This window comes from Gymnodraco acuticeps, unplaced genomic scaffold, assembly GCF_902827175.1.
Source record: "Gymnodraco acuticeps unplaced genomic scaffold, fGymAcu1.1, whole genome shotgun sequence".
Taxonomy (NCBI): Eukaryota; Metazoa; Chordata; class Actinopteri; order Perciformes; family Bathydraconidae; genus Gymnodraco; species Gymnodraco acuticeps.
Genome location: NW_022989975.1, coordinates 132,210 through 157,540, shown reverse-complemented (window position 1 = coordinate 157,540; position 25,331 = coordinate 132,210). Strand labels below are relative to the sequence as shown.

At 39.7% G+C, this 25,331-nt stretch overlaps 1 protein-coding gene across 1 annotated transcript; it reads left to right on the top strand.

Moving 5' to 3' along the window:
- Positions 1-1,099: 1,099 nt before the first annotated feature.
- ldlra (low density lipoprotein receptor a) lies at positions 1,100-22,828 on the top strand. The gene is given in 20 exon segments (XM_034211239.1): positions 1,100-1,320; positions 5,237-5,362; positions 7,007-7,129; positions 7,734-8,117; positions 9,347-9,469; positions 9,771-9,893; positions 10,005-10,124; positions 11,313-11,438; positions 13,272-13,443; positions 15,329-15,556; positions 16,550-16,604; positions 16,606-16,672; positions 18,626-18,765; positions 19,369-19,456; positions 19,459-19,509; positions 20,170-20,307; positions 20,826-21,143; positions 21,825-21,905; positions 22,019-22,182; positions 22,278-22,828. Coding segments are annotated over 20 exon segments (2,769 nt in total). The 5' UTR covers positions 1,100-1,235; the 3' UTR covers positions 22,335-22,828.
- Positions 22,829-25,331: the final 2,503 nt, after the last annotated feature.

Below are 25,331 nucleotides of genomic sequence, written 5' to 3'. Positions count from 1 at the left end.
TGTTATGTTTGTTTTGCCCTGTTCTTCTTTGTAAAGCGAACTTGGGTCTCATGAAAGGCGCTATATAAATCCAATCTATTATTATTATCCATTTTTGTCCTTCTTTACTTGCTTGTAAAGCGCTTTGAGCCCCAGGAAAAGCACTATATAAATAACATGTATTATTATTATTATTATTATTATTATTATTATCTTATAAGATCAGCGCCGCAGTATCACAGTATATTTTCTAGAAAACCCCCTGAAAACATTTATTATAATATTCGCTACTATAATGTTAATGATGAGTTTCACAGTAAAAGGTGGGGTAGGTAATTTTGGAGAAACCAGCTCGAGTGCGCTAGAATTTGAAAATACACAACCGGAACAAATCTGCCACTTCCTCACAGAGCCCCTCCTCCAACACACACGAACGCGCACATGACCAATGAGGGCACGAGATGAGTTTGTGCACAGATGGAAGGCTGACAGGCAGGTAGGCCATCAGTTACTTTAGCCGGCTCAGATGATTGGTCGTGCTTTTCACAGCGCCACGGCTTCCACGGATGATGTTTCTTTATGTATTTATGGTCAAAGCACTTCAGATATTCATTGCTATCGGGATGATAAGAGCATTCCATGGAATATAACAAAAAGTGTATCTCGAGCCGGTTTCTCAAACTTACCTACCCCACCTTTAAGAGGCTTATTATGGAATAAGTCCAGTATCAGGTTGTCAACATTTCCCATTTGGCACGTCACAGCTGAGATATTAGCACTTTTTTGTTCTAAATCTCTGACTTTACACTCAAAAATATTTCAAATTCATCCTCCCCTTCCCCCTCCTCAACCTTGAACTTATGGCCCCCCAATTTCGGTCCCAGAAACCCTGTCTACGCCCCTGTCAGAGCAAGGAATGAAACTCACCTGATGTATACAAACACTGTCTCTCCTCCCTCTCTGAACTGGTAGTAAATCCATCTCCCCGGAGCTCCTCCTCCCAATTGTTGCTGCTGTTTGCCTCAGAAATCACACCACTCACCAGGTCCCGCCTCCCATACCGAGGGGCCCCTCCGGCCCCGCCCACCCTGGACCACATTGAAATGGGTCTGATGTTGTTGTCAAACAGTACAGTGAGCAGGGCATCCCTCCTATGAGCATCTCTGCAAAACAGCCACTATAGAGACGTTGGTGTAAATCACATTTCTGACAGTGTGTTTTTATTATAATTACATTATTTAGTCACATTAGAGTGCATGCATCTTCCAGTGCGCCTGGGAAACATGGGACTGCTGTTTCAGGCATCTTTGTTATTCTTTCTCTTCACCCTCGTTCATACAGGTAAGTTGTCCTTCCTTTTATTGACTAATTATGACTTAATTATCTCTATGTGTGACTTGGTTTGCGCGTAAAATCAGTGTAAGATTCACTCTCTGCGTTATAATGATGTTGTTTGGTAGACATTTGTTTTTAAATGATGGTTTAAATAAGATTAGAGTCCGTGTGTGTTTAAATTCCCCACTCCTGTGACAGCACCGGATGCAAGGTGATGGGGGGAGGGCGCACTTATTCTGAGAATGTAGGTCCATGCGCTCTCACCGTGACGCTTTCACTCATATTTACGCGTAATTTACCGTGAAAGTCCTCTCCTGTTATCATGCTTTGTTATGGCTTATTATCTGCTTAAATCCTTGGCTGTTTTTGAATGGAGCCGCATGTTTTGTTTCATTGACCCGTTGTGCAGCCAATGAGCTTTGAGGAGGGGTGAATGTGTACAAAATGTCAAGCACGATTTTGAAAAAAGCCGGTTTTTGAAGCCATTATATTATAATGTGGGAAATTGGCGCGACTTGTAAATAAATCAGAGGAAAACACTTCTATCCTAGATCTACTGTATTCCTCCATACATGATGCAATGTGCAGCCTGTTTGCACCTCCCACCATGTGTGTCCTGAAACGCCCCATACTGTGGAAATGAATGGAAGCCATCCAACTCACGCTCCAACACAAACACACTGTGTGTCTGCAGCATTCCTCCAGCTCTGGTTAGGGTCTCCGTCAGACCTGTTTTGTTCACAGTGTGTGTGTCGCTTCTGGGAAACGGTGTGTGTGGTGAAACATGTTGTAACTGGTTGTTGTCACCTGTGACCTTTTTTCTCACAGACATGTGTGGCAATGAAACGTGTCCCGTTTCCATGTTGGGAAAAGGTCGCCTCACATGTCTGGGCAGAGGAGCAGTGTGTGATGTGGTTTTTAGGAATGTTTCATCCACTAAATGATGATTTGCAGATAAGCTACTCACCTTGGGAAACACGTTGGAAAGTTGAACTAACAGTCTAAAAGCTGACCAAATTCTTGCTGAATTGGAGTAATTTAGGGCAGTTTTCACCAGGAAAATCACATCATAACATCCCTTTACTAAATCTTAGCCAATTTAATATTAATCCAGTATAATTGCAGTGTTATAAAAGTCTCATTTATCCAGTTTTCTAATGTGTTTACACTCAAAGGTAAGATTGAATACACTTGAAAGTAGCGTGCCTTTGCAAACAATGATCCTGTTTATGTGCAAAGTTTTAAATATTTTATTGAAATGAATGTGTTTGTGAAGTAGTGAACGTACGACTGGATAAACTATTGATCTCCGCACGTCCTGAAGTTTTCTTTATAAGTTCAAGGTGACTCATACAATTGCATTTTGCAGGTGAAGTTTTCCTTCTGTCAAATTCATCTTAATAACTGCACAAAATGGCTTAAATGAAAAGACAACAATATTGATTGATTGATTCATTGAACGCCGTGGAGGCTAGTTTTCCAGACAAATTCAATGTTATTGATATACAAATGCATTTTGGGGGAAAGTATGTATTTAATCTCACTTGGGGAAACTTTCTGGCTTTGAGAAATTGTTCTAAAATATTTCGTTTTTAAGCCTCCAGTCGCTCATTCTGCTCGCCTTGGTCAATGAATGAAAAGCTTGAGACGTCACAGATTGGGCAACAGACAAGAGCAGATTTGTGATTTGCCCAGCATGAATTTGTCCTGGATCGATAACGCTGACATTTTGTTGTTCAAGGACTGAACCTTCTGAGCTTGTTGAGTACACACCGAGCGTGAACGTGTGTTTGGTGACGAGGCTTCAGGGAATAACTGATCTGTTGACGGACAAATCCACTGTTGCAGGAAATGAGAAGATAGAAATCGACCTGAGTTGAACCGTCAGAGGGTTTTATACCACCTGTTTATCTGTATTATTTATTACCCTACAAGGATGTCCTATTGATTAGAGCCAGTTTATCAACATCAAGTCAAAGTCAACTTTAATGTCAATTGTGTGTGTGTTTGTACAGACAGAGAGATCGAAATAACGTTTCCAACAATCCCGAATACAAAATACAATAATACAAATATGTATTAATATGTATATCCTCTATATATACAATCAACAGACGCATTTACACATATGCACACAATTAAGATAAAAAAAAGTATTTGTAAGTTACTAGTAAAAGTACAATATTTCCCTTTAAATTGTAGTGCAGTTGAGGTATACAGTGTTCTTAAAGTATGTTAAATGTGCATTTAAGTACAATAAAGTAGGCTAGATTAAACTAGATATACTTTATTGATCTCAAATTGGGTTTGTTAGACACAAAAAGTTAATATATACGTATCAGCAGTGGAAGAAAACACATTAACAAGGAATACACAATAATGTAAACACAGAATACATTAGAAAACTTGAATTGAGTCCGATTATGCAATACTTGCATACCTACCTATCACAAAGGACTTGAACCTATGAAAACATACACATACATACTTCATTGGAGTTAGAATTAAAAAGCTAATCCTGCACTTACTGAATCAGACTATTTGATCGATGCTAATGGCTAGCTGCTAAATGCTTCAGTTGTAAACACCTCCTCCTGCGCCCCATTTCTCAGGAACAGGTATGGGGCCCGGGTCCAGAGGGAGGAATGAACTCTAGTAACCCTTTCACGAGCTGCTGTTTCCCTGATACACAATCTAATGACTCCTTCTGGTTCAGAGGCTTCATCGGGTCCATTAAAGATGGGGAGATGTTGTGTTGTGTTGTGTTGATGTTGAACTCGTGTCGAATTAAGTGAACCATAAAACCTGGAAATCCAAACAAAGTAGATTTCTGTTATGAAGCCGCCATATCAGCAGCTGCCTGATAACGGGCTGATACACGTGGGTTTACATTCAGTGTCCCTGTGTCCCATTCATCCACCGTCGTTACACAACATCCTACAGGCACGTGTGTGTTTGATCACGTGTGTAGGAGTGTAGGAGTATTCAGATGAAGTCAAAGTACTAATACCACACCTTTAAAATACTCTGGTACAAGTCAAAGTCTTGCATTGGAAATGTCAGCAAAATGTACTTAAAGCAAAATGTACTTAAAGCATTAAGGGAAAAGTACCAAATGCCGAGAAATCCTAAATAAATTTAAATAAACACTATAACTTTTAGTAGCATTAGCTGTGATTCGTGACCCAATTGTAAACAGATTGTAAGGAAACGCAGGTGCCGTTGACTTCCATTCATCGAGAGAATAACAACGTTTTATAGCATTCAAGAACAACTTTATTTGGATTAGCTGTGATTTGTTTAATGAGACAAGGTTTACGTTCAAAACTAATATTTTGAATTTGTTTTGACGTTAAACACAACTTCCGTTTCATCACGAAAGGTTGAAGGCATGCGAGAATAACAACGTTCTCTTCATGAATTCAATGTGCCACGGGATGAGTTATAGACATATATTTTAGTGCCGAAGAACTTGTTTAATAGAATTCTGCACACTTATTTTCCGATGGGTCTTTTTTCATGGACAGCCACATTACTTAGGAAAGAGTGAACAAAGAACTACAAAACAATATTTTTTTTTGATTAGCTACGGGTATCGACATGAGACAACGTTTGAATTTGTGAAGCTGATGATTTGATGTTGTTTTGTTGTAAAACGGCGCTTCCTTTTACTTCCATTCATCAAGAATTCATGCAAAAGTTTTTCTCATGAATTCAATGTACCACTAGACAATGAACAGATAATCAAATCGTCCTTTGTTTGGTTTAAAACGACTTGAATAGAGTTCTGCAGAATGATTATCCTCACCTTACTTGATCTCATGTGCAGCCATATCTGTGTATATGAGGACTCCTCGCTGATGAATGATAACTCAAACAATAAGCCTTGGTTTAACTGTGTGTTAATATTTCTCTGTCACAGATCCATTGACGACATGTGGATCCGATCATTTCCAGTGTGGGAACGGTAAATGCTTGCCGGCTCGATGGGTGTGTGACGGCATGGACGACTGTGGAGACGCCACTGATGAACTTCCTGCTACCTGCAGTGAGTACACTACAAAAGCTCTAAATCTTGCCCAGTATATGCGTCTAATATCTAGTCAGAATGTGTCTCTACACCTGCTATAAGACACAATAACTTCAGAAGTGACACTGCAGTGAGATATCGGGTCTTGTTTGTAGACAATGCATCATCTTGTTGAGTCAAAGAATCTTATTTTGAATTGTATCTCAGAGGAAACTTATTTTTTTCACATATTTATTGGAAAATCACCAATTAACATCAGAACACAGAACACTTTTGAGCATTTGCGGCTTATTTTGTAACACAGCATTTCCTGATTCTGGTAAAATATAGTTCAAAATACCTGTACTTTCTACTTCTTACATTTTGAACTCAAATACCTGTACTTTCTACTTCTTACATTTAGAACTCAAATACCTGTACTTTCTACTTCTTACATGTTGAACTCAAATACCTGTACTTTCTACTTCTTACATGTTGAACACAAATACCTGTACTTTCTACTTCTTACATGTTGAACTCAAATACCTGTACTTTCTACTTCTTACATGTTGAACACAAATACCTGTACTTTCTACTTCTTACATGTTGAACTCAAATACCTGTACTTTCTACTTCTTACATGTTGAACTCAAATACCTGTACTACTACTTCTACATTTTAGAACTCAAATACCTGTACTTTCTACTTCTTACATATTGAACTCAAATACCTGTACTTTCCTACTTCTTACATGTTAGAACTCAAATACCTGTACTTTCTACTTCTTTACATGTTGAACCAAATACCTGTACTTTCTACTTCTTACATGTTGAACTCAAATACCTGTACTTTCTACTTCTTACATGTTGAACTCAAATACCTGTACTTTCTACTTCTTACATGTTGAACCAAATACCTGTACTTTCTACTTCTTACATGTTGAACACAAATACCTGTACTTTCTACTTCTTACATGTTGAACTCAATACCTGTACTTTCTACTTCTTACATTTGAACTCAAATACCTGTACTTTCTACTTCTTACATGTTGAACTCAAATACCTGTACTTTCTACTTCTAACATGTTGAACTCAAATACCTGTACTTTCTACTTCTTGACATGTTGAAACACAAATACCTGTACTTTCTACTTCTTACTGTTGAACACAATACCTGTACTTTTCTACTTCTTACATGTTGAACCAAATACCTGTACTTCTACTTCTTACATGTTAACTCAAAATACCTGTACTTTTCTACTTCTCTTCTTTCCTCATTTCCAAACAGCTGGTTCCCTTTAGTCTGAATGTGTGTTTGGGGCGTGATCATTATTCTTTAGTCATTGCGTGCCTATTGATTTGAACACGATCTGTGTATCCATCATTTCCTGGTCTTCTCTAAAGAAGAGGGACCAATGGAAACGTTGTCATGTTGCCGTTGTTCAGCATGGAAACATTCATTAGCTAACAATGACATTATTGTTCTATTAATATAAAGGGAGGTCAGGTACTCTTTAAAACAGCTGCTAGTTATATACATAAGCTCATACTTCTTTACTTGAGTAAAGAAGTTTAGTCAGTACTTCTACCAGAGTTATTTTAAACACGAGTATCTGTACTTCTACTTGAGTAAAGGATGTGTGTACTTTTGCCATCTCTGATCTTATCTCTATTGTGATTTCAGTGACTAAGACCTGCAAGCCGACAGAGTTCAGCTGCACGGACCGTCTGAACCAGTGCCTCCCGGAGAGCTGGCACTGTGACGGGAAAGCTGACTGTGAGAATGGAGCTGATGAGGAGAGCTGTGGTGAGAAGAGTTAACTACAGGGGGGAGAAGAAGAAGAAGACCACACATCTGTCTCACTGTTCTTTCAAATGTGATTTATCTTCTTAGATTGCTCTCAGAAACCACAGCTTCTTCTTTCCTCCCTTATCTGAAATATTCCTGGTCTTTAGTTACTCTAATTGCCCTGTTTCAGATAAGATATACTTTATTGATCCCAACTTGATAAGGACATCTGTTGGTCGTGTTAAAAATAAAATGGAAGTTGAAGTTGTGCAGTAGTTTAGGGATAAAGGATTTTTGTTGGCCCACCCTGAAGTTAGCATCTCCCTGGTTCCCTAAAAAAGCCAATTGTATTTCTCAATGCTAAGCTCAATGCTATCAAGACACTTGATAGCAACTGTGTTTTTATATTAATCAGTGGGGTATTTACTGAAGTATTTTATGTCGTAGAACAAAACGTTAAAATCCTAAAACGTTAAAAACCTAAAACCCATTCAAAAAAACACTTGAAACGAGCTAGCCAAAAGCGCTAAAATGCTGACTTGTTCCATGTTTTAGGAGTCATTTCTTGACCACTTCCTTCACCGAAAGACTTCCTTATATCCAATGTCTCTTCTCTTTTTAGCGCCAAAGCTGTGCACGAACACAGAGTTTCGCTGCGGGAGTGGTCAGTGCGTGTCGTCGTCCTTCGTGTGTGACGATGAGGCGGATTGTGACGACGGCAGCGATGAAGCGTCCTGTCCGCCGGTCACCTGCAGCCCGGCCTCCTTCCAGTGCAACAACACCGTCTGCGTGCCTGGTCTGTGGGCCTGCGACGGAGACATGGACTGCTCCGACGGCTCCGATGAGTGGCCTCAGAGCTGCGGAGGAGCAAAGTCAACGGTTACTGTTCCCGCTCATCAGTGTTCGAACCTGGAGTTCCTCTGCGGCAGCGGGGAGTGCATCCACAGCAGCTGGAAGTGTGACGGAGGCGCCGACTGCTTTGATAGATCCGATGAAGCAGGATGTGGTGAGGGTCATAAGACAAGGGTTCCTTAAAGGTCACCTATTGTGCAAAATCCACTTTTTCATGTCTCTTCTACATCAACATGTGTCCCCTCTTCTTCATGTCTCTTCTACATCAACATGTGTTCCCTCTTCTTCATGTCTCTTCTACATCAACATGTGTCCCCTCTTCTTCATGTCTCTTCTACATCAACATGTGTCCCCTCTTCTTCATGTCTCTTTCTTCATCAACATGTGTCCCCTCTTCATGTCTCTTCTACATCAACATGTGTCCCCTCTTTCCATGTCCTGCTACATCAACATGTGTCCCCTCTTCTTCATGTCTCTTCTACATCAACATGTGTCCCCTCTTCTTCATGTCTCTTCTACATCAACATGTGTCCCCTCTTCTTCATGTCTCTTCTACATCAACATGTGTCCCCTCTTCTTCATGTCTCTTCTACATCAACATGTGTCCCCTCTTCTCCATGTCTCTTCTACATCAACATGTGTCCCCTCTTCTCATGTCTCTTCTACATCAACATGTGTCCCCTCTTCTTCATGTCTCTTCTTCATCAACATGTGTCCCCTCTTCTTCATGTCTCTTCTACATCAACATGTGTCCCCTCTTCTTCATGTCTCTTCTACATCAACATGTGTCCCCTCTTCTTCATGTCTCTTCTACATCAACATGTGTCCCCTCTGTGGGAAAGAGACTCTGAAAGTTTCAGGAACCAAATATTCTCTCTCTTTTTGTTCTGATCCATTTCTATAAAAACCTGTCTGAAAATGAGCTGATCAGATTTTGGCCACTTTATGATGTCATAACGATGTTTTGTCTTGTGTAACCATTAGCCAATCAGCATTCAAGGTAACCCCCCCCCCCCCCCCCCCTTATCACCTGAATCTCCTCTAGAGCACCATTGAGTTCTTTGTAACCAAATCTCTCTCAGAGGGGCGTGGGGAGGGGCTCCTTATTTTCATCTAAAGTAACGGACAGAGAATCAGCAATTTTGAAACAGGGCTGAAACAGAGGGGATTATGGGTAATGCTGCCATGATCTGTTTGGTGTTTCAGCCAATCAGAGACAGGCTCTGGATATATCTGAGACCTATAATATATTGATGAAAAATAGTATAATAGGGGACCTTTAAAGCAACTATTTCTAGAATAATGTATCGTCCAACAAAAGCTGTTATCATCACAGGCCTAGTCATTCGTTAATTATCTCTTGTAATCTAATTTCTACTCTAGCACACACCACCTGCGCTCCCGATGAGTTTGAATGTGATGACGGTTCTTGTATCCACGGCAGCCGGCAGTGCGACCGTCAATTCGACTGCAGGGACCGCAGCGATGAATTCGGCTGCATCAACGGTACGAATCTCTCTTTTTATCCTGGATCCTAGCAACTCTATTCAATTAAATTCAAGGCTTTATTGTCATGTGCACAGCAGCTACAGTTTAGAAATGTCAATGAAGAACTCAGGTCACAGGCTCCTCCAACAGTGCAACATGTATAGGACATAAAACAAATAAAATAGATGAATGTTATGGATCTTCTTTCAAAAGTCCAGGTGTTTAACAGTCTGATGGCCTGTGGGATGAAACTGTCCCTGAGTCTAGTGTAAACTCTAGTGTTTTTTTCCCATCTAGAACTGTATGTCTTATATTCCAGCAACCCACTGTGATGGTCCGACCCACTTTAAGTGCCGCAGCGGGGAGTGTATCAGCATGGAGAAGGTGTGTGACAGGAAGCGTGATTGCAGGGATTGGACAGACGAGCCTCTGAGGGAATGTGGTGAGTTCAGACGTCTGTCATCCATAACTGTCTGCTTAATTACTGCTTTTGTGTTGAGAATGCTAGTCCTCAGAAAATAAAGATGGTTAACCTTTCCTCCTCCGACTGCAGGCTCCAATGAATGCCTTTACACCAACGGCGGCTGCTCGCATGTTTGCAATAACCTCAAGATCGGATACGAGTGTCTGTGTCCTACTGGATATAACCTGGTGGAGAAAAAACGCTGTGAAGGTATACATCCCGCAGTTAAACTTATCAATAGTCAACCAGTAATGCATATGCTTTGTGGGGTAGGGATGACGTATTTATTTTAGGTTGAACCAGAACTTAGCATCACATTTTTGCAGGAAATAAGATCTGTGGCAAACACACTTTTATGATACTTACATGTTTGATTCAGCAGGATAATCTCCACATATTAACACCACGTTTGTAATTGAAGCTAACGTTAAGATATAAAGGAACTACAGCACGGTCACATGACTTCAAGTCACCACCGCTAAGCTAAAGGCGGCTAATGTTGGGCTATAAAGGAACTACAGCACGGTCACATGACTTCAAGTCACCACCGCTAAGCTAAAGGAGGCTAATGTTGGGCTATAAAGGAACTACAGCACGGTCACATGACTTCAAGTCACCACCGCTAAGCTAATGGTGGCTAATGTTGGTCTATAAATGAACTACAGCACGGTCACATGACTTCACGTCACCACCGCTAAGCTAAAGGAGGCTAATGTTGGGCTATAAAGGAACTACAGCACGGTCACATGACTTCAAGTCACCACCGCTAAGCTAATGGTGGCTAATGTTGGTCTATAAATGAACTACAGCACGGTCACATGACTTCAAGTCACCACCGCTAAGCTAAAGGCGGCTAATGTTGGGCTATAAAGGAACTACAGCACGGTCACATGACTTCAAGTAACCACCGCTAAGCTAAAGGCGGCTAATGTTGGGCTATAAAGGAACTACAGCACGGTCACATGACTTCACGTCCGCTAAGCTAAAGGCGGCTAATGTTCGGCGTGATGACGTTTAATGGTCTCATTTTGAAATGTGTAAACAACCATCGTTTTTATGAGATATTGAAGCTTCGGACATTTAACAGTGGATTATTTACTGCCGCATTTGATGTCCTAATACACAAATCTCTTCAGCTTGAGTTAACCACAGACCTTATTTCAGGCAACTAACCCAAAACACAGATTCAGACAACCCTGAAATACTCATTCATGCACCACTCTATTTGGCAACAGATGACCAAAACAGTGTTGCAATGTGCTTACTCTGATGCAACCTTTTCCATGTAACTGTCTGTGCTTCCAGAACAAGAGCAACTTGGAAGGATGACTCAGAATATTGTTTTTGTTACACCATGTGTTTTTTAAATTTAATGGTTCCCGTCTTTTTTTAAATTAGACATCGACGAGTGTGCCAACCCAGACACCTGCAGCCAGATCTGCATCAACCTGGTGGGCAGCTTCAAATGTCAATGTGAGGAGGGGTACCAGGTGGACCCAGCAACCAAAGCCTGCAAGGCCATCGGTAAATATCAGCTGCTCTGTCCAGAGTGTATTTTACAGTAATGTGTAACATTTAAAGATGTTTTTAAGATGATGAATAGCCTTCTTAAAGGTCTCCTATTACAGTGGTTCCCAACCTGGGGGGCGCGCCCCCCTTGGGCGCTAAAGATCGCAGGGGGGGGCGCCAGGCCTCAGATGATTTGAGGCCAAATATCATATTTAGACTTTTTTTTTTTTTTTTTTTTTTACATATAATTGTAACGCAATACATGATTGTCGCTAAAAGCCTTGTCTCTACATTACAATAACATATAAAAAATAATTGACTAATTAATTTTAATAAAAATTCAAGTTAGTATTAAAGGCATAAAAAGACAGAAATGTATAATTGTTTCTTTAATAGAAATGTTTCTTCTGCCCGTAAAGTGTCCAAACCAGGCTTTTCTGGATAAGCGCATTTTTAAAACAGTCATTGTCCATGCCGGTTTCAGTTGCTCCGATCAGATCCGTCTCCTCCATTTTGTAGATTTTTTACGACGTTTGAATCCACATAAACACATTGGCAAAATCCGGCTTACTTTGAGCATGTGTTTTAAACAGTTTAATCCCTTTGTGAATTGTTTCCACTTGCGCCGTCCTTTAATTTGTTCATACAGCGGGAATCCAAATGAATTAATCCTGAGTCCAATAACCATCAAAGTCACTCCAATAGTGCTCCTTAATTACGCTTTCATCCTCCTTTAACAAAATACTTCACATTCATCTAGTTTGTGACAGGAGTTGTAGCATTTTGAGACTTTTAAACTTTAATTACCGCTGTTGCCCCCCCCCAGGCCCTTGGGAAAAAAGGTTGGGAACCCCTGTCCTATTAGACTATTTTTAGGCATATATTATAGGTCTCAGATAAGACCTCGATATCTTTTGACGTTTTGTACGATACACTTATTGTACGATATATAGACATTACCTGGAAACCTGGATACTTTCTACTTATCGTATGGTATATTGACAGGACCTTCATCTTATTTACATTATTGACTTATTCTACGATATATGGACATTATAACAAATTATTTTACTTTATTGGCTTATCGTATGACCTCAATCCTTTCGTATCCGACTTATCATACAATAAATGGACATGACCTCGATATTTGTTATGCTTTCAATTCATTGTATTTTTATATAAATAGCTTAGAAGGGTCCTAAAATGACTCGAACATAATTTAAAGCAACTATTTATTGGATTATGTATCGTCCAAGAAAAGCCGCTATCGTCACAGGCTTTTGTTATATATAAAAATATAAAAAACATGTCTATGAAGTGTTTTGCTCAAAATACCAGATCACACATTCTAGCCTCATCCCCTCTATTTCAGCCCTGTTTCTAAAGTGCTGATTCTGGGTCCTTAGCTTTAAAAAAAAGATTTAGAGATTTGGGTACGGAGGAAAAGAGAGAGTACATTTTGCATGATAGGAGACATTTAAAGTATATTTTTCTAAAGATAATCAATTTATCTCTGTCATATGTTCCTAATGTGGATAATTGTTGGCAATGATGGGGTTAAAACTTTAACAATGAAAGATGTTATGTTGTTGAATGAAAGGAGAATATCTGCCCTATTTCTGGCATCTAAACAAAAATAGCTTAGAAATGTTAATACGACGCTGTAGCAGCTGTTAGCACTTTTAGACATCTGTGCCTTTTTAATATATAACATTTGGCAGGACCAATTAAGCTGAAATTAAGAAGAAAAAACATATTTCTATTCAATAGAAGTACACAAGACAAACCAAAAACACAGCCAGCATATATGATTTTGACTTTCTCTTCTTTGATTTTGTGTTTTTTCAGGTACAATCGCCTACCTGTTCTTCACCAACCGTCATGAAGTCAGAAAGATGACGTTGGATAAGAGTGAGTACACCAGAGTGATCCCCCGTCTGAAGAGCGCTGTGGCTCTGGACATGAACATGGCCACCAAAGACATCTACTGGTCCGACATCTCCCAGAAGAAGATCTACAGGTGAGCATCAGAATGAAGTAGAATCATTACATACAGTCAGAGATGGTACAAGTACACACATCCTTTACTCAAGTAGAAGTACAGATACTCGTGTTTAAAAATACTCTGGTGAAAGTAGAAGTACTGACTAAAGTTCTTTCCTCAAGTAAAAGTAACGAGGCTTTGAAATGTACTTCAGTAAAAAGTACCCATAACTAGCAGCTGCTTTAAAGAGTACCTGACCTCCCTTTATATTAATAGAACAATAATGTCATTGTTAGCTAATGAATGTTTCCATGCTGAACAACGGCAACATGGCAACGTTTCCATTGGTCCCTCTTCTTTAGAGAAGACCAGGAAATGATGGATACACGGATCGTGTTCAAATCAATAGGCACGCAATGACTCTAAAGAATAATGATCACGCATCAAACACACATTCAGACTAAAGGAACCAGCTGTTTGGAAAATGAGAGAAAGTAGAAAGTACAGGTATGTGACTTTCAACATGTAAGAAGTAGAAAGTACAGGTATTTGAGTTCAACATGTAAGAAGTAGAAAGTACAGGTATTTGAGTTCAACATGTAAGAAGTAGAAAGTACAGGTATTTGTGTTCAACATGTAAGAAGTAGAAAGTACAGGTATTTGTGTTCAACATGTAAGAAGTAGAAAGTACAGGTATTTGTGTTCAACATGTAAGAAGTAGAAAGTACAGGTATTTGTGTTCAACATGTAAGAAGTAGAAAGTACAGGTATTTGGGTTCAACATGTAAGAAGTAGAAAGTACAGGTATTTGAGTTCAACATGTAAGAAGTAGAAAGTACAGGTATTTGGGTTCAACATGTAAGAAAGTAGAAAGTACAGGTATTTGTGTTCAACATGTAAGAAGTAGAAAGTACAGGTATTTGGGTTCAACATGTAAGAAGTAGAAAGTACAGGTATTTGGGTTCAACATGTAAGAAGTAGAAAGTACAGGTATTTGTGTTCAACATGTAAGAAGTAGAAAGTACAGGTATTTGTGTTCAACATGTAAGAAGTAGAAAGTTCAGGTATTTGGGTTCAACATGTAAGAAGTAGAAAGTACAGGTATTTGTGTTCAACATGGAAGAAGTAGAAAGTACAGGTATTTCAGTTCAACATGTAAGAAGTAGAAAGTACAGGTATTTGGGTTCAACATGTAAGAAGTAGAAAGTACAGGTATTTGAGTTCAACATGTAAGAAGTAGAAAGTACAGGTATTTGTGTTCAACACGTAAGAAGTAGAAAGTACAGGTATTTGAGTTCAACATGTGAGAAGTAGAAAGTACAGGTATTTGTGTTCAACATGTAAGAAGTAGAAAGTACAGGTATTTGAGTTCAACATGTGAGAAGTAGAAAGTACAGGTATTTGTGTTCAACATGTAAGAAGTAGAAGTACAGGTATTTGAGTTCAACATGTGAGAAGTAGAAAGTACAGGTATTTGTGTTCAACATGTAAGAAGTAGAAAGTACAGGTATTTGTGTTCAACATGTAAGAAGTAGAAAGTACAGGTATTTGGGTTCAACATGTAAGAAGTAGAAAGTACAGGTATTTGGGTTCAACATGTAAGAAGTAGAAAGTACAGGTATTTGTGTTCAACATGTAAGAAGTAGAAAGTACAGGTATTTGTGTTCAACATGTAAGAAGTAGAAAGTTCAGGTATTTGGGTTCAACATGTAAGAAGTAGAAAGTACAGGTATTTGTGTTCAACATGTAAGAAGTCAAAATGGAAAGTCGTCAGAAGAATAAGTAGTGGAGTAAAGTACTGATACCAGAAACATTTACTTAAGTACAGTAACGAAGTATTTGTACTCCACTACTTCCCACCTCTGCATTTAGTGTGTTTTCTTTACGCCTGCTTGACACCAGCTCTTTATTTTGTATCCAGAGCTCCGATGGACTCGGCTGAAAACTCGGCTGAACACAGCGTAGTGGTCGGCAGAGACATGGACGCACCTGAAGGCATCGCGTTCGACTGGATCCACGGGAACCTGTACTGGACCGACAGCATCCGAAGTACCATCTCCGTGGTTACCGCTGATGGCAGCCGCCGAAAAACTCTCTTCCGTCGAGATCTATCCAAACCGCGTGCCATTGTGGTCGACCCCCACAGAAAGTAAGTCCAACGATACTAAGAAAAGTGGTTAAATCCAATGTGATCGTACAGAAAAACGCATAACGTCTTATCACCCAGCATGACGTTTACGTGGTAATAATAAATGTTTAGGCTGAAGGAAAGACAACCTCAGGGTTTGGGTTTCAACAAGTATTTTTGTAACATAATTTATCTTACATTCGGAATAAAAAGAAATGGCTTAATCTAGAAAATGTGTTATATGACAATCACGAAAACACTTAAGGCAAAAAAAACTACTGGTAAGTGTTTGTTTGAAATGGCTATATTGATCATTGGTTTAATCTAAATCTATGTATGACTTGTGGATTCTGTCCAGTTGGCGTCTTTATTGAATATTATCTTGATGTATTTTGTATGTATTGGGCTGATAGAATAAATACAATAGAAATAATTGAAGGTTAAGGGAAGAAAAAAATCGATGTTTCGGGTTAAAAACAGCACATAACTTCACATTGGACTCGAACAGCCGAGTCATCAAACCATCTCGACCAACATGAGGTTAAATTAAAACGTATTTCTGTTGATTTCATGTGTGCACTACGACAAAGGATCCTCATTGACTTTATATTGGCAATCAATTATCATTATTACTTATTTATTGTTTTATTGAGTGATTACAGGGCAGGCGAGGACAAGTACAGGGTCAGAAAGAATTTACACAGTATTTTGAATAGCCATGATACCTTACATTTTGTTTAAATAATAATAGCTATGATAATGTATTTATTTCTTGATTTTCATTGGCATTGTCTGGCAAATAGTTTTAGCATCTGCAGCTAAATTGATATTTTTAAAATATTTTTTAATGTTATTATAGTTTTCTTAAAATAGTTTTCTCTCTCTGTGTCTCTTCTGATTCTGATATAATGCGATGTTACGAGGTTTAAAGGACATTTCAGGTGTTTCTGTGAGATCATGCTCCCTAAATCCTTCCAAGACATTTATTTTAACCACATATCTGTGTCCTCCCAGCTTCCTTTACTGGACCGACTGGGGGAGTCCCGCTAAGATCGAGAAAGGAGGAGGTTTTAAACGGAGGAGACCGAACCGCTCTGGTCACCGACAACATCGAGTGGCCAAATGGGATCACAATCGGTAAGATCTAGTGTTCATGTCTCTCAGGTTTCCACTAGCTTATCCACATGCATACCAGGGATCTGACCTATTGACAGAGGTGGGAAGTAGTGGAGTACAAATACTTCGTTACTGTACTTAAAGGTGGGGTAGGTAAGTTTGAGAAGCCGGCTCGAGATACACTTGTTGTTATATTCCATGGAATGCTCTTAACATCCCGATAGCAATGAATATCTGAAGTGCTTTGACAAAAAATTCATCTGTGGAAGCCGTGGCGCTGTAAAAAGCACGACCAATCATCTGAGCCGGCTAAAGTAACTGGATGGCCTACCTGCCTGTCAGCCTTCCATCTGGGCACAAACTTATCTCGTGCCCTCATTGGTCATGTGCGCGTTCGTGTGTGTTGGAGGAGGGGCTCTGTGAGGAAGTAGCAGATTTGTTCCGGCTGTGTATTTTCAAATTCTAGCTGGTTTCTCCAAAATTACCTACCCCACCTTTAAGTACATGTTTCTGGTATCAGTACTTTACTCCACTACTTATTTTTCTGACGACTTTTTACTTTGACTTCTTACATTTTGAACCCAAATACCTGTACTTTCTACTTCTTACATGTTGAACACAAATACCTGTACTTTCTACTTCTTACATGTTGAACACAAATACCTGTACTTTCTACTTCTTACATGTTGAACACAAATACCTGTACTTTCTACTTCTTACATGTTGAACTCAAATACCTGTACTTTCTACTTCTTACATGTTGAACCCAAATACCTGTACTTTCTACTTCTTACATGTTGAACTCAAATACCTGTACTTTCTACTTCTTACATGTTGAACCCAAATACCTGTACTTTCTTACTTCTTACATGTTGAACTCAATACCTGTACTTTCTACTTCTTACATGTTGAACCCAAATACCTGTACTTTCTACTTCTTACATGTTGAACTCAAATACCTGTACTTTCTACTTCTTACATGTTGAACCCAAATACCTGTACTTTCTACTTCTCTCATGTTGAACTCAAATACCTGTACTTTCTACTTCTTACATGTTGAACCCAAATACCTGTACTTTCTACTTCTTACATGTTGAACTCAAATACCTGTACTTTCTACTTCTTACATGTTGAACCCAAATACCTGTACTTTCTACTTCTTACATGTTGAACTCAAATACCTGTACTTTCTACTTCTTACATGTTGAACCCAAATACCTGTACTTTCTACTTCTTACATGTTGAACCCAAATACCTGTACTTTCTACTTCTTACATGTTGAACTCAAATACCTGTACTTTCTACTTCTTACATGTTGAACCCAAATACCTGTACTTTCTACTTCTTACATGTTGAACTCAAATACCTGTACTTTCTACTTCTTACATGTTGAACTCAAATACCTGTACTTTCTACTTCTTACATGTTGAACTCAAATACCTGTACTTTCTACTTCTTACATGTTGAACTCAAATACCTGTACTTTCTACTTCTTACATGTGAACTCAAATACCTGTACTTTCTACTTCTTACATGTTGAACTCAAATACCTGTACTAGTCTGAATGTGTGTTTGATGCGTGGATCATTATTCTTTAGAGTCATTGCGTGCCTATTGATTTGAACACGATCCGTGTATCCATCATTTCCTGGTCTTCTCTAAAGAAGAGGGACCAATGGAAACGTTGTCATGTTGCCGTTGTTCAGCATGGAAACATTCATTAGCTAACAATGACATTATTGTTCTATTAATATAAAGGGAGGTCAGGTACTCTTTAAAGCAGCTGCTAGTTATGGGTACTTTTTACTGAAGTACATTTCAAAGCCTCTTTACTTTCACTCGAGTAAAGAAGTTTAGTCAGTACTTCTACTTTCACCAGAGTATTTTTAAACACAAGTATCTGTACTTCTACTTCAGTAAAGGATATGTGTACTTTTGCCATCTCTGACCTATCGACCCCCCTCTCCTCCTCAGACCTGTTGAACCAGCGGCTGTACTGGGTGGACTCCAAGCTGCACACCCTCTCCAGCATCGATGTGCAGGGCGGTGGTCGACGCACCATCATCCTGGACGAACACAAGCTGGCTCACCCTCTGGGCCTCACTGTGTTTGAGGTGGGTGTTTACCTCCTGATAAACTCTGTTACCCATAAACCCAGAGCTGTGAAATACCACATGGCCCCTTCACTGCACGTGTAAACAGTCGGGGCCGGGTTGGACCTTATTTTAATGAGTTTAACCGCTCCACAGTTAATTTAGGTTTCCTCCTCGGTCTTGTATCTCAGTATCCAGATGTTAAAAATGAGGTACTTTCATTGCATGCATCCCCAGTATTGGCATAGTAGCGTTGTCAAAGCGTTAAGGCCATATCACCTGTTGTAAATTATATAATATAGCACCTTATAACTTGTTGTGTAGGGATGACACTTGTTAGCGCCGCCATTTTAGACACACATAAGGTTCAGACATTCGCCAGTGGGGTATTTATTATTCTTTCTTAAATACTTACATCATTGTTTAATGCTAAATTGTTTTTATTATCCTTATATATTTCTTTTTTTACCTACTTTGCAACTTATTTTTAGATAGTTTATGTTCGCACCACCAGATACCAAAGCAAATTCCTTGTATGTGTACCTGGCAATAAACTTGATTCTGATTCCTCACTGCTGTGTCCCCAGTCACTTTAATACTTGTTTCTTTTGTCTCTGCTTCCAGGAAAGAGTGTATTGGACCGACGTCAGTAACAATGCCATCTTCAGTGCCAACAGGCTGACGGGGGAGAACATCACAGCCGTGGCAGAGCACCTCTCATCCCAGAAGACATTATCCTCTTCCATAACCTCAAACAGCCCGCTGGTGAGAGACACCTCTGGTCATAAAGGGCTTTTAGTTTGAATAACAAATCAGTAGCGACGTTTTTTTATGAAACTAATTAAAAAGTAGGAAATGTTCCCATTTTTTTCCTCAAGCCTTTGTGTTAAGGCATTGCAGAAAAAACTGTGTAAATAGACTCTGAAAGTTTCAGGAACAAAGATTCTCTCTCTTTTTGATCCATTTCTATAAAAACCTGTCTGAAAATGAGCTGATCAGATTTTGGCCACTTTATGATGTCATTACGATGTTTTGTCTTGTGTAACCATTAGCCAATCAGCAACCAAGGTAACCCCCCCCTTATCACCTGAATCTCCTCCTAGAGCTCCATTGAGTTCTTTGTAACCAAATGTCTCTCAGAGGGGCGTGGGGAGGGGCTCCTTATTTTCATCTAAAGTAACAGACAGAGAATCAGCACTTTGGAAACAGGGCTGAAACAGAGGGGATTATGGGTAATGCTGCAATGATCTGTTTGGAGTTTCAGCCAATCAGAGACAGGCTCTGGATAAATCTGAGAGCTGTGATGTATTGATGAAAAACAGTATAATAGGGGACCTTTAAAATTGTACCAGCTTTAATGATAACTGTGAAAGTGTCTTCAATACATATGAAGCTAAACAAAATGTGGCCCTCTTTTTCTTGCAGGCAGGGATTGGTGCCTGGTCTCCGGCTGTGAATACTTGTGCCTGGCAGCTCCTCAAGTGGGCCGACACCCCCCCAAATACACATGTGTGTGTTCAGATAACATGATGCTAGCCCGGGATATGAGGTCATGCGTACCTGGTATGTGAATATACTGCACTATTATATCAAGAAAACTGAAAATATCTTTGTTAGAAAATCTCACTGGTCCCCGGCTTGATCTTCAATCTCAGGATCCATGTATCTGTGATCCTCTCCAGAATGGAAGTAGTCATCACATACAGAGCATCAAGTAGTTCCTGAACAGTGTCCTTCACATGCTGATATCCAAGAGAGGGAGTTACACAGTCACAAGATGGAGGAATAGAAAGCAGTATTCAATGTTTACTTCAGATTAGCTCCACGTCAGAAATGAGCATGCTTGATGTCTATCTCCATAGAGGCTGAATCATCATGTTAATCACATAGCTATCATATGCCTCAAACAGTCCTGATGCTCTTCTAGGTAATCACACATCCTGTCATGTTCACAGCTACAGTTGGGATACCTTTGCTAGCATGTTACTCTCACATTGGAAGTGTACATTCAGGATTTTCCCAACAATCTTCTAATTAGAATTGTGTATTTAGTTTTTTGACTCTCATTCCTTGTTCTTTAGCCGTGCCCACGCCTGAAGCTCCTGTGCAGCCTCAGGTTCCAGCTACAGACCCTCCTCGCCGCCCTCCAGTTCCAGCCAGCACCACACCCAAGACCCTGGTCCAAACCACCCCAATACCCCAAATCCGTACCACCCCTAAACCCCCAGTCCGTACCACCCCAGTTCCCATAATCACCACCACTGCAGCCAGGCCAGCACCACGCACCACCATCAAACCTCCAGTAAAGACCACCACCCCAGAACCAAAGATCCCGTCACCCAGGCCGGTGAATCCTAAAATCCCCCAGACCACCACAGGGGCTCCAGTCACATCTCAAGGTAGGTACCATAACAGTGGCATTTGTGAAATGTTCAGAGGTCAAATTGTGTAACCACTTTGTTGGAGCCATTTTCCTTTCATCATTATGGTTTAAATGTTTGTTTTATTAATATAAGACTTTAGAGTAAACTCTTAACTATTTTTTGTTTTGAGTCACACTACGCTTTAAAATATGTTAATTTAAGTCTCACTTATTTGCTGTCTGGTATGAGGTGCATGTCAGCTGATTGTGATTCGACAGGAAGCGGTATAGTCTTTTGACCGTGTTCTTTTTGATACGGAGAACTTTTAGTTACTTTGAAGCATTGACCATTTTTACATAGTTTGTTTTGTTTGAGTGCCTTGTCCTTAGCTTGGGTTCAGTGTTACCGTTAGCCCGAATTTAGCCCGACTTTAGCTGGACGGGAAAACCGCTGAGGTCCGACAAATGTAGAACTCTTTGGTCACAATGTTTGTTGAAAATAATAAGCTTAGTTTTGAATTGTATTTTAATGCCTTGATGAAGTCACTCTTCATGTAGCCTTCCTATCTGTTGTTTTTAAGCTAAATGATAAACATGGATGACCGCAATTCCTCCCATTTGTCCGGGACATTGAAATCCACGCGGACATGTTTACAAAAATGTCTTGTGTGAAGTGCTGGTCAGCTCCATGTACCATTAACTTCCTATCTTTTTTCAGATAATCAACATGAATTTGCCACTGCTGTACCCAACACTGCCTCCACCACGCCGATAGCTCTGAATATAGCATTACCTCTGGGTGAGTTGCTTTGGAAGCTTCTGCAAAGGTGGCTCCTTCACAGAAACTACAAAATACTTTAAGTAATAACGCTTCTAATGTCTAATCTTTCTCCCAATGTCTGCCTCTTGTAGTGATCATTTGTCTGGTGGCTATTGGTGGCGTGCTACTATGGAGGAACTACAGGCTGAAAAACACCAACACAATCCACTTTGACAACCCCGTTTACCAGAAAACCACCGAGGACCAAGTGCATATTTGGAGGAGCAACAGCATTGATGGTTACTCCTACCCAAAAGTAAGTCTAGTTCGTCAATCTATATTACATTCTGGGTGAACTTAGTACATTGAGTTTGCTAAGTCTGACATCTTGTTTATTTGTTGTCATATCAGAAACAAGTCGTGAGCTTGGATGAAGAAGAGGACAATCCAGTCTTCACAGAAAACTGAAAAATGTCATGCAGAGTGGAAAGAAGAGCCTTGATGATAAGCTACCTTGGACGTCCTTGTGTATTTTTTACCTGACATGGCACAAAGATATGGAATTTAAAGCCAATCTTGAAACCACTATATCCTCACAAACGCTCTAATGGCGCATTTCCACTACAGCGCGGAGCTCGCTTTAAGCGTGCAGTGCCTGTTTTTGGTTGCGTTTCCACTTGGTGTAGTTCCGGCTAGTGGGTACTATTTCAAAGTTTTTCTGGCCCCATAAAATCGAGGATCTTAGCAGGTCAACAACCAGGCTGAGTCGGGCTGAGTATGCTAAACTAGAGAGAGAATCGCTGGCAAGGGGGCTACAACTACAACATGATGAACATATTTGACCGTGATTTAATTGTAATACACGTTTCAAAATGATGCCGAAGTAACAACATACTGATACCGGTTAGTAAAAACCATGAATTAATGCTTTGAGAAGTGTGCAGACAGACGGCAGGCGAAAACCTTTTAAAATGCGTGTTTTCTGAATGGAGATCGGCTAAGCTAACGCAGTATATGCTCCGACCGTCCACACTCACAACAACGGCCTACAGACATAAATAAACCAGCGACGGTACTCGCCATGACACAGACAGTCTGTGGTTTGTACTTGTTTAACTTGTGTCTAGTTTCTGAACAGATATGAGGAGCTGTGAGCTCTGAGGGCTAACCGCTAACGGCTGATGTTGTTTTTCTGGGGTTCTCATTGAAGATGACGTCACGGCTCCGCCTACACTGCGTTACTATAGTTACTGCCCCAGTTCCTAAACTGTAATGGAAATGCAGCATAAAGTGAGCCAGTCCTAACAAGGCCTAACCGAGCGAGGCCCTGTAGTGGAAATGCGCCATAAGTGCCAAAAAAACCGGGTGAAACTTATTTTGAGGTTGCACATTTTTTACAAGGTTGACAATCCATTGCTGACACTATGATACCAAATCAACATATTGTGAATCTCTCAGTCTAAATACAGTTTTTTACTCAGTTTCCAAACTGGGATGCTTATGATATAACTGAAAAACGGTGTCGCTAAAAGCCACATCGTGTCTTGTTTTGAGCTCAAAATATGCAACTAAGGAATTCCCTCTAATGTGTTTAAGGTACAATTCACACATAAGTGTTAAAAATATCTGTGTGTATCACTTTTGTTACTTCATGGACATTTATCAAAGCTCATTTCATTTGTTTGGCCAGTTTCATGCCTTTATGGTAAATATAAGGCTAGCACAAGCAGACTGTTAGCTTAGCTTAGCTCAAAGACTTAAAGCAAAGGGAAAGAGCTAGCCTGGTGGGAATTGGATAGATGCTTATTGTACAGAATAAATAATCGAGATATATGTTATATTTAGCTTTTATAGATTGGGTTTTGAGGGTTTTATTACCACAGCAAGGCTAGTTCCCAGTCTTTGTGCTAAGCTAAGCTAACCAACAGCATCCACATGTGAGTGGTATCAATCTTCTCGTCTGACTCTCGACTAGAAAGCAAATGAGTGTGTTTCCCAAAATATTGAACTGTTAGTTTTATTATGAAGCTGGAACTAGGAGGCGATTAAGTCACCTGTAAGACATGTCGCTTTTGTGTTTTTGTTTTCTGTACGGAACAACAAAAGAGAAAAATAACATGCATTATTATTAGGATTAGGTGGTTTTTGCTACTATTGAACAAAGCCATGCTAACCCCTTTTCAGTCTCTATGCTAGGCTAAGTTAAGCTAATCGCCTTATGGCTCCAGCTCCATACTTAACGGAAAGACAATCTTCTTCTCTTCTCATCTAACTGTCTTCCAAGAAGGCGTGTATATTTTCCTCTATGGTCATTGGACACAAGAACAAATCTGAAAAAACACTAGAGTGGGTTTTAAGGTGAGGTACATAATAGGAAGAATTCCACAAGTGCCAGTTTAACCAGTGTGACCTCAATAAGTCCCAATTATGTATCGTGTGTTGTTATGATTTAGTCGTTGCCTCAGTAGAGGAGCAACAACAACCATAATTAATAATAATAATAATAATTCCTTACATTTATTATAGCGCTTTTCCAGATGCTCAAAGCGCTTTACAAATACACATTACACATATCATACATGCAATGGTCACCATCCAAAGGGACCTAAAGACACTGCTGGAGTGAACCTCAAAGAGGAGCACTGTGCCTTGATTTATGCCTCCGCGACGTCTTCAAATGTCGACATATGGTCAAAACAAAATGATCTTCACCAGCTGCCTTATGTTCCAGAGTTTCTCAGAACCGTTTTCAGCTTCTGATTTGTGATGAGCTCCTTCCTCATGTGCCTCTGGGGAGGATCGTTGCATAACGTAGAGACTGTAAGACTTTGATAAATCCACGTGTTACCAATGGGGCCAAAGCTAACACTCTTTACCATGACACGTGTATATTTATATCCTCCCTCTGGACCTGAACTTCACCTTTCCTTGAACATTCCTGATAAAAACAAGCCATGAGATGGTGTTAAAAACATCCTCACCAGGTGTTTGAGCCCCTTTGTTTGTATCACTGACAAATGTGTGCATTTTTTAATGAAATAATATGCTCACATGTTCATATTGGTGCTATTGACCTGTATGATATGTATGAAATCAATGTGTTTACAGTGACTTGTGTGAGCGATGTGGCGGTTTAACATACAGATGTTTTCGGGATGTGGTTTAATGACCATTGTGAGGCCTTAAGGTAGAAAACATGTGCTGATGAACTTATTGTCATTTTACATCCACTGACTATCAGCGAGGATTAAGCATGTACATATAATGTTCATAAATGTAAATATTTGTTCTTTATTTTTTTGGTCAGTGTTTTACATTTTGTTGTAAACTTTAAACCTTTTCTGTACATAAATAAATGCTTCTATTTATTATAGAATCACTACGGTCTGGATTTATTTATTGAAGACTGCTCTTAGCTAACTTTCATTGTTATTGTAAGCTAACCATTGAAACTGTTATACTTGA